At 39.3% G+C, this 16,670-nt stretch overlaps 1 protein-coding gene across 1 annotated transcript; it reads left to right on the top strand.

The window, feature by feature from the left end:
* Nucleotides 1-46: 46 nt before the first annotated feature.
* vimr2 (vimentin-related 2) lies at nt 47-15,802 on the top strand (the record flags this gene model as incomplete). Its single annotated transcript, XM_079839091.1, has 10 exons — nt 47-153; nt 2,332-2,467; nt 2,770-2,928; nt 3,083-3,202; nt 4,960-5,055; nt 5,590-5,727; nt 7,305-7,439; nt 11,306-11,416; nt 11,489-11,613; nt 14,490-15,802. The coding sequence occupies 10 exons, from the start codon at nt 47-49 to the stop codon at nt 14,530-14,532; spliced, it is 1,170 nt and encodes a 389-aa protein (XP_079695217.1). The 3' UTR covers nt 14,533-15,802.
* Nucleotides 15,803-16,670: the final 868 nt, after the last annotated feature.

Here is a 16,670-nt window from a genome sequence, read left to right as displayed (position 1 = left end):
CCCGGCTTGAGCGGTTGTCATCATCTTTTACTTTCCTGCTGCTATCATGGCCCTGCTGAGAGTGTCCTCGTACCGTAAGCTGTTTGTGGAGGAGCAGTGGAGCCAGGCTGCAGGACGCTGTGGAGTCCAGGCCCGCTCCGCTGCCAGGTCGGTGTTTTTTAGATCTGAAAGCCTTGAAGTATTGCTGGTAAATTTTAATTGAATGTATAGTAATCAAAATAGAGTTGCTATTTTGGCATTTCAGATCATTCCACCATATAAACTCATAGTTAAGACTAAGGATTTATAGACCAAGTTTATTGGCTAAATATCAACAAAATTATGATTATTGGCCGATTTTAAATCTCACTTTGTTTTGTTTCTTAAATAATGAATTTGTGATTCACACCTCACACCTGGAGTAGTAGTTGTTGTTATTAAGTTTTGGGTCAATAAGTCTCTTATGTTCATCAATGCTGCTTTTATTTAATAAAATTGATTCTTCAGAAATTATTATAATATGCTGATTTGCTGCTCAAGAAACATTTCTTATTATTATCAATGTGGAAAACCATTGTGCTGCTTAATATTTTTGTGAAAGCCATGATACAATTTCTTCTTTCAAGGATTATTTAATGAATAGCAAGTTCACAATAACAGCATTTATTTGATTTTTATTTTATTAATTGTTTTTATTTACTTTCTCACTTTTGACCAATTTAATGCTACATTTTTGAATAAAAAGATCAATAAAAAATGATAAACACTTACTGACCCCCGACTTTTGAACTGTAGTATGTACACTCACCTAAAGGATTATTAGGAACACCATACTAATACTGTTTTTGACCCCCTTTAGCCTTCAGAACTGCCTTAATTCTACGTGGCATTGATTCAACAAGGTGCTGAAAGCATTCTTTAAAAATGTTGGCCCATATTGATTGGATAGCATCTTGCAGTTGATGGAGATTTGTGGGATGCACATCCAGGGCACGAAGCTCCCGTTCCACCCCATACCAAAGATGCTCTATTGGGTTGAGATCTGGTGACTGTTGGGGCCATTTTAGTACAGTGAACTCATTGTCATGTTCAAGAAACCAATTTGAAATGATTCGAGCTTTGTGACATGGTGCATTATCCTGCTGGAAGTAGCCATCAGAGGATGGGTACATGGTGGTCATAAAGGGATGGACATGGTCAGAAACAATGCTCAGGTAGGCCGTGGCATTTAAACGATGCCCAATTGGCACTAAGGGGCCTAAAGTGTGCCAAGAAAACATCCCCCATACCATTACCCCACCAGCACCAGCCTGCACAGTGGTAACAAGGCATGACGGATCCATGTTCTCTTTCTGTTTACGCCAAATCTGACTCTACCATCTGAATGTCTCAACAGAAATCGAGACTCATCAGACCAGGCAACATTTTTCCAGTCTTCAACTGTCCAATTTTGGTGAGCTCGTGCAAATTGTAGCCTCTTTTTCCTATTTGTAGTGGAGAAGAGTGGTACCCGGTGGGGTCTTCTGCTGTTGTGGCCCATCCGCCTCAAGGTTGTGCGTGTTATGGCTTCACAAATGCTTTGCTGCATACCTCGGTTGTAACAAGTGGTTATTTCAGTCAAAGTTGCTCTTCTATCAGCTTGAATCAGTCGGCCCATTCTCCTCTGACCTCTAGCATCAACAAGGCATTTTCGCCCACAGGACTGCCGCATACTGGATGTTTTTCTCTTTTCACACCATTCTTTGTAAACCCTAGAAATGGTTGTGTGTGAAAATCCCAGTAACTGAGCAGATTGTGAAATACTCAGACCGGCCCGTCTGGCACCAACAACCATGCCACGCTCAAAATTGCTTAAATCACCTTTTCTTTCCCATTCTGACATTCAGATTGGAGTTCAGGAGATTGTCTTGACCAGGACCACACCCCTAAATGCATTGAAGCAACTGCCATGTGATTGGTTGATTAGATAATTGCATTAATGAGAAATTGAAAAGGTGTTCCTAATAATCCTTTAGGTGAGTGTATATTATATAGTGTATATTTATTAGTTTCCTAAAATACTTAACTCTAAAAATCTTTCAAATGTTATTTTTATTTACTTTTTTGGATAATATTTACCCATTTAACCTATATTTAACCATATAATCACCCTTGGAGTTCTGTGTAAATAATCTGAATCATTTAAACAGTGACTTCATTCTTTATTCTTTGAATTATAAATGACACTGTTATTAGTTAAGCTCTTTCGTGTATTTCCTCTTTTCCTTTAAAATGGTTTGCTTATGTTTTACTTAGAAAATAAACAATCCATTGCAGACATTGGAAAACTTTCAATCTGTTTGACAGGGGTAGAGTTTCAGTGAGTGAATGTCCCGAGCTGGATTTTGCTGCAGCTAGTGCCCTAAACAAGGAGGGTGTGGCTCGATTTGTCCGTGAGCGTTCTGTCATCGCTGCCCTCAATGATCGCCTAGCTGGCCTCATCGATGTGGTGAGACATTAAAATGTTCACTCCTACACACCCAAGGTTCTGCTGGGTAACAACCAGCTGTGCTCATGCTGAATCTAATGGTCTCCCTGTGTGTGGCCCAATTATCATATTTCCATGATGTTTAATGGGGTCAGTCATTTGCCTGAGGGTGTGAAGAAAATCATATTAAGGCCATGAAGATGCTGTCACAGTGTCCTCTACTGCATAGTGTAATATGATACAACATTTTGAGCATAAGCCATTACTCTTATATATTGCATGTCCTCTACTCTCGTAAGTTACCTTATGTGTGGCTGTGGTAGGTTCGGTGTCTAGAAGAGGAGAATGAATCTCTAGAGGCTGAAATCATTGAGCTGGAAGAGAGGCTAGAGTCAGACAATATCACCACAACCACCGTCAGCATCAGCAGCCCTGCCGACTACAGCCTGGAGGCTGTGATAGAGAGGCTACGGAAAGAAAAGGTACCTCTTGGAAGTGGTGATGGATATTTATGCTTGACTTGATAACATTAAATTGATTTAAGTTGTGTGTGTTTTCTCCTCAAATGTCAGTTTCTTTAACACACAATCTATTCTGTTGATTCTTTCATTTCTGCTTACTGGTTGTTTCCCTCAGGAGGAGATTTTATGTAACACAGAGGAACTGAAGGGTGAACTGCGGCGTCTGCAGATGAAATATGATCAGGTGGTTGAGCACAAGACTCTCATCCAGCAAGAGCGAGAAGATGTTTCTTTGGTAATGAAAAATGCCATGAAAACTGCAGATGTTATTTGATATGTGGTGTGTATACAGGGCCCAAAAAATATCAGCCACGTTTAAAGATAGATATTATAAACTAAATTTTACATTAGCAATTTTGACTAACAGAACATATCCAATCCAGTTATTTTACTATTATTTATATAATATTATAATGTATTTTTATACTATTGTAAAATATTTTGAATTAGCTTTTTATATTTTCAGCTTTCAGTTTAGTTCATTTCAATTATTAGTTTTAATTAACAATAAACTGATCCAATCAAAATATACAAAAACATTTAGTCTTAAATAAGAAAAGTTCATCCTTTGTTTTATGATTTCTAGCAGTTTCTCATGTATAAAATAAGCACTGTGCAATATTAAACAGTAAGTACACTCTGGGTTGGGTTAAAAATGGACTAACCCAGCAAGTGGGTCATTTTAACCCAGCGGTTGGGTTAAATGTTTGCTTAAAACAACCCAATCGCTGGGTTAGTCAATTTTCAACCCAACTTGGGTTGTTTTTAACCCAGCATTTTTTGTGTAGTCATTTAACAGATGAGCAAAAAAGCAACACTATAAAAAATAACAACATTTAAACACAAACTGAATAACCACACCTCACCACCAGACTCAAATCTGCATTCATACACCAGAATATATAACTTTCGTGAAATTCTACACTTTCCCCACCACTAGATGGCAGTGTTAGCCTGTGCTGTGGGTGGGGTGTTCTGACTCCAGTGGACGTGTGTGAACGTCCCTGGAGTGGCACAGCACAGCTGCTGCTCCCAGATCCGCTCTGGAGAGTCCTGATTACAGGCCCCGCTGACTCCCGGCCAGCGGCCACTCTGAAACCCGAGCTGCTTTCTGTAGAAACCACTCCGTCACCCTACAGATGTCAGAGCACATCTCCAGTAAAAGAGCAGATGTGGGAAAGCTTTCACCGTGCCTAATAATTCACTCATTCAGCCTCTCATATCTCCTAGATACAACAGAACAGGGCTTAGCGTTCAGGCTAGGCTGAAATGAGAAAGGGTTGAAGAGAAAGAATAAAACAGGAAGAGAACCAAAGATGGAGCCACACACATAATATAGTTGCAGTTGTACAAGTAAAATACTTTAGAGACATGAGCATGACGTTCTATATGCAGTTTTGTATTTTCCCTAGTTTGATTTCACTAAATGGCATTTTAAAGAGGCAGTGGTTATATGAAAAAATGGCATGAGAAAGTAGGATTTTAAGCACCAGCGCTGCATCTGGCTGGAATGTGTCCACCATAGTGAAGTTCTGCCCTTCGGTGGTGTGGAATAGATGAACCATCGAAATGCTGTCTAGACTCTCTCCAGTACTGGGCTTGTGTTCACGCTGAGATAACGGGAACAACGGCCGCTCTGCCAATTCTGGGCTCCGGGGAAGCTTGTGTGTGTGTGTGTGTGTGTGTGTGTGTGTGTGTGTGTGTGGCGGTGCGCTTCCTCTGCCGCCCAGATCCATCGTCACACTGCAGCATTCACATGCAAATGCTTTCATTCTGAGTAATTGAATTCATCGCCAATTAATCAGGCACTTAAGATACCCAGATGAGCCGAATAAATTGGGGGACGTCGGCTACGTATGTGGATCTCGTCTCCCCTGCATTGCAGTCTTTGCCAGGGCACAACCTGGTGGCACTGAGGGTGCCCGTGATAGAAGATGTAGAGGGTAAGTGCTTTGTGTTTGATTTGACCTTTATTTCCGCTTCCCCACTCAGGAGGTGGATGTAATTACCACTGACTGCCTAGCCCTTCGAGAGCAAGTGGCCATCTATGAGGAGCAGCTGGCCGCCATGGAGAGGCAGCACGAAATGGTAAGGCCTTGCAGAATGTGACGTGAAAAACACTTTCTGTTACTTATTTGAAATCGGAACATTTTACCTTAGACCTCTGAATTTTAGCACGGCCTTGTGGGGGTTTTGCTATTTAAGGTGTCTCCTCTGATCGTAAGGGGAACAGGTTTAGGGGAATGGAGACTGACAGGAAACACGGTCCCTCCAAACACAGAACTAAAGAATGTAGTATATGGGGAGTCTGCGGGTACGCAATGGCTGGAAACAGAGAAATATCCGTTGACCTCCCTCTGGGACGTACGGTATAACTCACAGTACAGGCGTATGAAATGAAAACAGAAGTTCTTCTTGTTTTATTAACTGCTATTATTATCTTGATACATCTGCCACTCTCTCATTATTCATATTGACGAGAACAAGCTGAGACTCAGACTCAATCTCCTTTTCATGAACACTTCATTGGGGCCAGATTAATGAACAGCTGCCCTATCTCGCACATGCGGATATTGTTACCCGAGTAGAAACCAAAAGCCATGATGTTGCGTTTGTTCGCAGAGGCTGGAGAAGTTGTGTGAGCCCAGGCCTCTGGATGAAGGTTCTCCCACTGTATCCCTGCAGTTCCCAACCTTTGATATCACTCCAACCATCATGGACATTAAGGAGTACTACAGCGAGCTGGCTGAGAGCTTCAAGGTGAATTACACACCACTAGTATATATTCCAATGTTCTGTAAAAGCTAAATTGACAGTTTTTGTGGCTTTAACACTACACTACTACACTGGGTTCAGTAAGAAGTTTTTTTTTTAAAGAAATTCATTATTTTATTGGTTGCATTTTATTTTACAATACGTGTACTTGCGTGCACTTAAAGTGTACTTCCCTAAGAAAATACTGGGTAATATAAGGTAACTACAGAGGTTTAGGGGTAGGTTCAGGGTTAGTACTTAGTTATTACCTAGTTATTGTAATTACTGTAATAAGTACATTGTACATTTGTACTACATTCTTAAGACCCCAAACTTTTGAATGGTAGTTTGTTGATTACTGCAGAAAATAATACAAAATATAAAAGTATAAAAGTACGAGTTAGAGAAAGGCAGTTACAATAAAAGTAAATGAAACCAGCTTCTAAGGTTAAATATACTGTTTAAAAAAATTCTAAATTCTAAATTTTTGCAGTGGGACTATTCTTTTATTTTTGTCAGTTATTTTACAATTATTTTCTGCTGTAATCAACATTGTGCCACATGCTGTCAATTGAGTTTGAATAAACTTGAAACATTCCTTTTGAAGGATCAGGTCCCCCACCATCCACCCACCCCTACACTCCCAGAATGCAGAAATGTAGCATGATGTTCATGCCTCTCTTTTCCTTTTTGAAGTGAATGGGGTTGGAAACTATCCAGCACTGAGAAGGAACAAAAAAGTTCCATATTCCTTGTAAATAACGACAGAATTTTCTTTTTGGGTGAACTAACCTCTTAACACAACAGTGCTTGTTTTTTTCCTTCCTCTTTCACACTTTACTTCAGGGGGCAGTTTTGTGGGACAGAGAGCTCTGTCCACATCTAGCACAGAGCACTATTGTCCCCTCTGTGTCGTTTGAGGAGTGAGGGCTCTCTAAAGGTCATCCTACAGCACCAGTGCCCTCTGACCCTGTTTGGCCCAGGAGTGACTGCTCTTGACTGGGGTTGCGGTGGTAATCAGAGCTCTGGAGCCCTTCCAAGGCTCCTATGCAGAATGAGTCTGGAGAGGAGAAGAGAGCACTTCTACACCAGGACACTGGAGAGCCTCTATAGGCTTAATAGTCTCTAGTGTGTTTGTGTGTGGGTGTAAGATAAGCAGGCAAAGAACAACTCCTGCTAGTGTGCTAATATATACGCGCTACATACGCAAAAACCAGCATGCATGCAAAAAACATCCTTTACCACCATTCTCTGTTTTCAGTTGGTCTGCTTTTCTATTCATTGCTCTCTCAGGTGGTCTCAGAACCCCAAACTGGTGCTTTGTTTCATTAGTGCCGCACAAGGTCCAATTGTCTCACTCACAATTGATATTGATTGGGATTTGGGGGGAACAGTAATTGGAGGCTGGTTTTTGACTGGTTGCACCTGCTCACCTGATGGGCCTTCATTTGTGCTTCTTTCTTCTGGGAATAATCAGTGATCCATCTTCACTGCCTGCTCTCTATAGAACTCTGCTTCATGGGTGGTAACCCTTCTTTAGAGATGCAAGAAACCTGAATCTGTAAACCTTTCCTGCATTTTAGTTTGAGTCCAGAGCCTCAAGCGCTTCCACCATAGATGCTGCAGGAAAAGGGAAGGAGGAGCAGCTGGCTAAGTTGACTGGAGGGAAAGTGAAGGACATCTCCAAAGAGACTGACGTGAATGTCCTCAAGAACCTGGTGAGTGAGTTTACTCTCAACGACACACTTGAGCTTTGACCCATCAAAAGACACTTCAGCACTACAGACAGCCACTAAAATGGTTGCAAATGAGACCTAAAACAAAACCTTTTCAACTACATTTAAAATGTAGTCACCATTGGTGGCTGTCTATAAAATGTATCCGGTTTAGTCAGATATTGACTCATTATTAAAGGGTTAGTTCACCCAAAAATGAAAATTCTGTCATTAATTACTTACCCTCATGTCGTTGGACACCCGTAAGACCTCCGTTCATCTTCGGAACAGAAATGAAGATATTTTAGTTGAAATCTGATGGCTCTGAAAGGCCTCCATTGACACAATGGCACTTTACACTCTCAAGACCCTTAAAAGGTACTAAAGACGTCGTTACAAAGTCCAGCTCACTACAGTGGTTCTAAAATAACTTTATGAATCGGCGACAATAGTTTTTGTGCGCAAAAAAACCCTAAATAACGACTTACATAGTGATGACGATTTCAAAACACGGCATCATGAAGCTTCGAAGCGTTATGAATCAATGAGCCGAATGATGATTCGGATCGCGTGTCAAACCGCCAAACTGCTGAAATTTGGCGATTCAAACCGCTGAATCGACTCGCTGATTCTTAACGATTCGAAGCTTCATGATGCCGTGTTTTGAAATCGTCATCACTATACAAGTCGTTATTTAGGGTTTTTTTGCGCACAAAAACTATTGTCGCCGATTCATAAAGATATTTTAGAACCACTGTAGTGAGATGGACTTTGTAACGACGTCTTTAGTACCTTTTAAGGGTCTTGAGAGTGAACCGTGCCATTGTGTCAATGGAGGCTTTTCAGAGCCATCAGATTTCAACTAAAATATCTTCATTTCTGTTCCGAAGATGAACGGAGGTCTGACGGGTGTCGAACGACATGAGGGTAAGTAATTAATGACAGAATTTTCATTTTTGGTTGAACTAACCCTTTAAGGTGCACACCACTGTTTCTTGTAATAGCAAACACTGTCTGAGTTACGGAGAAATGATTCTTAGGAATCAGTACGAAATGTATCACTCCTCAGTTAGTAGTTCAAATCAGACCCACTCATTGAATCGATCAGATCAGTTACCGAGTTCACAAAAGACTCCCTCAATGAACTGCTAGTCATTTTACAGTGATGATCGATTCTAAATGAATTGAAAAACTCTTGAATATTTCACTGAAAGTATCACTGGTGTTTCGCAATGCCATGTCCACAGTCTGACAGCTGAGGAATAAAGTAAGAGAACTCCTGCTGCCCAGAGTGTTTTTTTTCTGAGATAGGACTAGGAGGATGTGAGGAGTGTATCGTCTATAACAGTGTTTATCTCTCTCACTGTCTTCCATTATGAACAATACATTTCACAGTCTGCCAACGCACTCTCTCCCCCAATCATAAACTTCATAAACTTCACACATTCCTGCAGTGCCTCGGGAGACAGCAAATCGTACTGAGCCGTAGTAATAAAATCTCACCTGTCAGCCTCCCTCACCGGCAGGAAGAGAAACTTTAAGTTGAAAAAAAAAAACAAGACAGGGAAGAAAAAGTGATGGATGCGTTAGCGTAAAGGGAAATCATTCAGGATTTATGTTCTAAATGATTAGGAGCCGATTGCTGACTTAGTTTACATTCTGAAGAGCAAGAAAACCATTGGTCAGCCACAACTCACACCTTTACATTTGAGATAACAAACAGGGTGGTTTGGTTCTAATTATTGTGGTTGTGGTCGTAGCCCCTCTCTTAAAATAAACTGACCGTCTCCAACCACACTGCTCACTCTCATAACACAGGATCCTGTTCGCTGATCAGTGATGGACAGTCTGCTCTGCTTCATCTTCCTTCATACTACATTCTCTTTATTTTTCTCTCCTCATTTCTCGCCAATCAATTGTGTTTCCTACAGTAGCTTGTGTCAGAAAGCGTTGCAGGTAGGATAAGGAATAGGAAGGCATCAATGCACATTTGAATCCAGTTTTATGTAATGTCATCTCTACTAAAATGTCTTCAAACAGTCAGCTTTTGAAAGCAGCATAAATGTCTCCTTCACAGCCTATATCTAATTCCTTTGTGAGCAGTTCGGTGGTTGGTGGAAAGAATAATGACATCTGAATGAGCAGTTGATTTCATTTCTTGTCAATAAATATTTAGTATGAAGCTCACTTTAATTTGTTGATTATAAGTTGACTATTTGAAGGATCATTGACAAATGAGTGTCCAAGGTAAAGAAAAGGGGGAAAAAATAATTTCTTAGAAAACTACCCTGTGGTCTTCATGTGGTTTGAATTCTTTTATACCTTTTTTAGAAAGAAAAAAAAAACATTTGATTCTAAAAAATGTCATGTGGTAAAACCATCAAGTAAATACATGTGAGTATACAAATCTTAATCAATATTTTCAAAAACATTTTCCAATATATTATAGAAAAGAAAGTAAGTATTATTATTTTTTTTAGCTTTTTACAAATATTTTGAAATAGTGCTGTCAATAATTTTTTTTTTTTTACTAAATAATCACACATTTTTCTGTAATTAATCGTGATTAATCGCACCTAACATTTAAGTTTTTAATATATTTAGATATTAAAATAGCAATAAACATATAGTTCTTTTTTTTTGCACCACATGATATTTTACAATCTGAATGGTTCCTTATTATAAAAAAGGTCAATTTATCTTTCATTTTAGAGCCTTATTGACCTTGACACATGAGTGACACATTAAAGATGCTTTTATGACATCAGGACATTTTTTTTATTGTATGCCCCCAAAAATGATCAAAATTAATTTAAAACTTAAAACATACTTGTGACAAAAGAGCTGCACTGAAGGAAGGCATTGTGTGTATAAACTGCATGTTTAATGTATTTTTGAATTTAAAAAAAAAAAAGGATTCAGACCAAAAGATCCAAAAAAAAGTTGAAATCAGTTGATGTTACTGACTGACTGGGCAGTGTGGCAGCTGTCTTCGGTTTCACCCTATCTCTCCTGCCATTAAGAATGGATACTAGGGATTCTGGTTGCTCTCTGAGACAGTTTGGCTAAACAAACTGTTGGTGGTGAAATCAGGTCTCGTTTAGCTGTATATTACGGCAGAGACACGGCCACCTTACTCTCAGTCGAGACCCAAAGCAGAGTAACAACCATTTTCATCGGTTGACGTATCATCAGCTTGTTAATAACAGAGCTCGGAGCCTCCCAGGATCTACCTGAAAGAGAAACAGAGCGTGCAATCTCCATCCATCTCTGACAGCTGACTGTTTAACTTACCTGATTACAGTAATTACTCACAGCAGGGCAGCTCGTGCACAGAGGTGTGGCTGACAGTTCTCTGCGTTGTGTTTGTTGATAGGTGAATATGCAACGGGAAATGTCAACTGTTTTCAGACATGCGCTCACAATTACTAATTTAAGACCAAAATAGGCAGCAATTACAGCATAATGTCTTGTTAAGCTCAACTCTATGTTGTTATACATTGTGTATCTGCATCTTATTATGTTTATGCTAAGTCTTTGGACATTCATTTTCCACATTCCACATTCTGAAATAAATGCAATTATGGGAATTGCCTAGTGACATAAAATGTCAAAACTATCTTATATTTTAGCTTCTTCAAATTAGCCGTCTTTTGTATGAATTACAGCTCTGCACACTGAGCAATCTCACCAACTTCATATGGTGCCGTCTAAGGTGCTTTATAAATAGTATTGAAGGACCTCTCATACATGCTGGACGCTTACTGGATGCTTTTCCTCTTTGGTACAACATCTTGACTTTAAAGATCTGAAATACATATTCAGTCAGCTTTGCCCAAACCTTTGACTGGTGCTGTATGTAATTGTAGATTGCAGAGCTGCAGAAAGAGATGGCAGAGCTGGAGAAGCATGGAGACGAGTTGGAGGCTGAAATAGAAGCCAAGAAAGTCAAATACCTGGAGGAGATCGAGGAGCTGGAGGTACAAGCACTCGCTGTTCTTATTTTTCTGCAGCAGCTCTCAGTATCTCACCACTGTGTTGTGTCTGTCCAGAATTACATTTGTCAGCTGGAGGAGGAGGAGGCTGATCTTCAGTTCCAGATGAAGGATCAAAGTGGGGACTATGAAGAACTGCTGAACCAGAAGATGAATCTAGACATAGAGATTGCTGCTTACAGGTGATATACGTTATCATCACTATTGCTCATACTTTAACATGATACACTACCTTTGAATGGTTTGGGTTGGTAAGTGTTTTTTATTTTAGTTTTTTTTTTTTTAAAGAAGGCTCACCAAGGCTGCATTTATTTAATCAAAAATAGTAATATTGTAAAATATTACTACAATTTAAAATAACTGTTTTCTATATGAAATCATTTTAAAATGTAATGTTTTCCTGTGATGGCAAAGCTGAATTTTCAGCATCATCACTCCAGTCTTCAGTGTCACATGATCCGTCAGAAATCATTCTAATAGGCTGATTATCAAAGCTGAAAACAGTTAAAATTTTTGATAAATTTTTTTAGGATTCTAGTTCAAAAGAACAGTATTTATTTGAAATGGAAAACGTTTGTAACATTTCAAATGTCTTTTATAGTCATTTCTGAAAACTTAAATAACATTTTTTTTGTTTGTTCTTACTTACCCCAAACTTTGGAATGGTAGTGTAAATCATGCAGCTTGTTGCAGAGAGGTGTGCTGTTACCTTTTTAAGTGATCACACTTAAGATTTTACCCTGGCGGAAAAATCTGTGTATCATAAGCTGCGTTTCCACTGATATTGCCCTGAACAATTTGTCCCAGGTACTTTTTTCCCCCAGACCTGTTGCTGCCTGTGTTTCTACCATGGTATAAAGTACCCTGAAGATTAGGCAAATTAGTTCGGTGACGTAGGATTGCGTGCGACTTTCCAGTTCCCCTTGGATTTCATCCTCATCATATAAACTTAATAAAGCCTGAACCTCGTCATTTGTCCATCGGTCGTATTTTTAAAACTCCATTGTTGATTTGATTAGCAAACAACTCTTACTGCACGCACCACAACAGACTTTTAAAAATGGTGGTTGAAATCTAAATGCTGCGTGAATTCAACCAATCAGCATTTTCTGCGGCCAAGTCCCACCCCCGAGAGTTCCTGAACTTTGACGTAATACCTCATGAGGGGGACATTTTTACCACTCCAAAGTCCCTAGTTCCTGGCGAAAGTATCAGTGGTGGAAATGCGGCTATAGATATTTGAGGGTAGGCTCTTTTTGGCATGAACCAGTAAACAACAACTCAAAACGACTTTAGCAACTGCATAGCAAAGCCCTGTCAATCAACTCTAGCATTGTGACAGTTTTTAATACAAGACAGCATTAGTATAAAATTGTAAATATGATTATAGTGGAGGAAAGACAAAAAAATTTATATAGAAATAAAATAAAAATAAATCATAAACAATAAAATTAAATAAAACAATCCCCCTCTTTTAAATGCATTTTTATAGATCATAAAGAATATACGTGTTGAATGATGTCATTGCACTGCAGGGTAAATGACTGTGACACAATGAACGATTCCTGAGGCCAAGATGGGTCACAGGAAGCGCATCCCCTTACAGTTGCAGAAAGCATGAAGTAATTTCCTGTTTCCCTAAACATGTGTCTTTTCATGGCATCACCGGATTGGGAATACTCCCAGTCTCCTCTGATGTATGTGGCATGATGACGCATGCACAACATAACCTCAATCCCTTGAAATGCCCCTAAAATAGAGGTTTCTGGCTCTAGAGGTTCAGGAAGCGGCCAAGTTGCAAACAAAGGCTCTTTAAAATGGACAAAGAGAGCTGGTTTTGTCTTAGTTGACAGGCCATGCAGCGGATGTCACACCTCTGTGCCTTCTGCACATGTACATCATTTTTCTCAATATTCTAGATTTATATTACTGCCGCTTTCTCTTCCTTGATGAATAAGAGATGAAGGCTTGGCTTGTATGCTCTTGCAGACTTTAGAGAGCTGTCTGCTCGACAAACCCCTAATGACACCGTGCTGCCATCTCCATTGCCATTTGGCTTGTGAAAAATCCCAAATGCATTTTTTGCCAGATGACAGTTGTTGACGAGCATCTTTGATGCCACATTCAGCCTCATTATCAGTTTAAAACAGTACAGACTGCACCACATGCATCCCAGCATCTCTGCCGGCCTCTCGACAGACATTTCACCATGATATACAGTTGCTTAAGATTATCCTTAGATCAGGGCTACATTGAACCCTGTGACACTAGGTATATTTCCACCCAAAGCTACAAATTTAACAGCTTAAAATTTGGAATATTGCATAAAACATTTGTGAATAAAGCACAGCTTCCATCCCATCTGTTCAAGAGAACAAATGGTCACTTCCTGGGAAATTGGTGCAAAATATCTAATAAAAAAAGGGAAGTTGCTGCAATTGGAAAAGCCATTGTTTTTTCCAACATCATAAATGACTTGCGTCTTAGAACATGCAACCAAAACACAATAAATGCTGTCATGTGATCTTGCATTCAGATTCCTGGTGTTTGGGAATGCAATTGTGTGAGACGCTTCTAAGAGTGAATTCAACTAAATCATTTTGATGAGAGACTTCGGTTCAGGCATTTCAGAATTCAAACCAACATTTGAGATGCTGTGCAATGCGATTGTTCCACTGGTTAGCCCAGTTATCCAATCCCATCCTCTGTTGAGGTAAAGTCAAATGAGATGTTTTTTTTTCTTCGGTAAATGTGTTTCCTTTGCATTTTAAGCGCATGCTTTCTTAATGGATTCAAAAAATGATCTACCTCAATTGAGCGTATAGTTTTTTTATGCAATATATTCAATTTGTGCATCTCGGCATTTCCATCCAGCTGTTTTTCTTTGTATGCAATATCTCAAAATGTGCTTAAAATAGGTGGAAACAGCTACTGAGATTTGGATTGGTTAGCAGTGAAATAGTTACCCTAACCTTTCACTAGTGCAGATGCTCAAGCTCAAGCTAAAGGCAGATTGAGTTGATGTTGTTTTTTGTTTTGTTTTATTTTCCTGCTTCAGGGGTTTGGTTGAAGAAGAGGTGGAGAGACTGAGCTGCTTGTAAGATGCAAGAATGTGATGCTCTTCTCTGGACTAAAGCAGACGCAAAGAAACACTAAAACCACATACAGTTCAACCCTTAACAATGAGTCTCACAAATCAAGAAAGTAAAGAAAACAGCTGTCAGACACACTTAACCTTCTGAGCAGATGTAAACCTTCACTGACAGATGAACTTCAGGGAGTATGTGCAAGCTCATTGATAACGGGTCATTGGCAGGTAACCCGGGGTCTTCAAGAAACACTGAATCTGTGCAGCAGTGGGAGTGTTGGGGGAATTTCAGCACGGGAATCTTCTACTTGCAGTTTCAAAGTCCATCACTGATAAAGTCCATCACTGATAAACATACATGTACTATACTGTTAAAAAGTTTGGGGTCAGTAAGATTTATTTTAAAAAGAAATGAATGCTTTTATTCACCAGGGATGCATTAAATTGATCAAAAGCCATTTATAAAGTTGGAAAAAAAATAATTCTGTTCTTTGAACATAGAATCTTGAGAAATATATTTTATTTATTTTCCTTACAAATATTTAACTTTTCAACATTGATAATAAAAAATTAGAATGCTATCTGAAGGATCATGTGACACTGAAGACTGGAGTAGTGACATAACACAGGAATAAATTACATATTAAAATTTATGGAAATACAAAGCAGTTATATTGAATTGTAATAATATTTCACAATTCACTGTTTACTGTATTTAATAAATGCATATTAAATCAATGCAGCCTTGGTGAGGAAAAACATAAAAAAAAATCTTACCAACCCCGACACTTTTGAATGGTAGTTGTACATTCATGTTTTATTCACACAGGACAGTTTTATCACTCTGCAGATAAAGCCTGCTGATACTCACTTTACCTTTAACCTTTCTTGTTCTGTCCAAAACTGTTTTAGATCTGTCAATACATACATTTACCTGCACTTTAAAATATCAATTTCAGACAGACTACAGCAATAATAAAAAATAATAAAAATGTTTTAGTCCCACTGAAAACTTCATTCAACATATACATTAACAATATGTTCACTACTTCAAATATTTAGTATGCATTGTGTCATGTGTACTTAGACAGATGAAGATTGTAGCTTTACCACACAACTTTTGATTGGATAAACACGTACTTATTGACAGATAAATTCCCAAATAGTTCTCATTTTCATTGGACTTTTTGCTTGTCCCCTATCATCTGCAGCTAGTTTTTAATCGAACATACTGACTCTCTTCTGTGCAGCAACTTACATCGTTTAAATAAATCTTTGCCTTTAAAAATCATTCAGTCTTTTTTCTTCGGAACTCTAAGTTGAGTACATTTCACTTTTATGGGAGTATTTCTGCCGACATGGACTTGAAAGAGACTGCAATCGTCCTTCTGTCAGTCAAGTGCCGTATCGTTTCACCAGCTTTGAAGTCTTGGAGTGGAGCGCTGTGAAGTTTTACCCAGCAAGCCCTTCAATCTTCATACTGACCCTCGCTTGTAAGCGCCCTGTGCTGTTAACCCTATCAGAGGCTTGTTATCTATGCATTTAAGATGAAAAATGCAGCTAATAATGGATTAGATAAGATTATCCAGGACCCGTGAATTCCTGTTGAATTGAAGCCCGTCCGTAAGGGCTGCGGTGCAGCTGAACTGACCTGTGCAGCCAAGCTGACTCCTTTAATTCTGTGGATATGAAACATGGGCAGCAGGAGAGGAAGTCACTCTGTCTTTGGGGCCCTTATTTTCACTGCCGAGGTACTTAGTCATTCTTGTTGCCCAAGGGCACCAGATCACCCTGAACCTCCCCCTCTTTAAATACACTCACCCATGCACCCCAAAGCCTTCTGAGTGCTTCTGATGAAGTATGGGACCCTGGGCCTGGTCTGCTGGCCTGTGGGGACTTTAGTTTGCTTCTGGCCTTTCCTGAGGTTTGACAATGGAAAAGGGAAGGGGAGGATCTGACATCAGCAGGAGGGGATCAAAAGGTCACGTAGGGACATTTGGCCTGGCATTTTCTTATTCGATGCACATTGTTTTGCATTTTTTTTCCAGCTTGTGTCTGTCTCTAATGTGATGAATATTGTGTCCTCATTATTCGCTAATTTGTTTACAGTGTGCTGATGTACCTCGAATTAAATTTGTTCAATGAAACATT

Source organism: Gobio gobio, assembly GCF_949357685.1.
Source record: "Gobio gobio genome assembly, chromosome: 16".
NCBI lineage: Eukaryota > Metazoa > Chordata > Actinopteri > Cypriniformes > Gobionidae > Gobio > Gobio gobio.
Note: the sequence above shows the minus strand (reverse complement) of the source record. Positions and strands in the feature narration are given on the sequence as shown.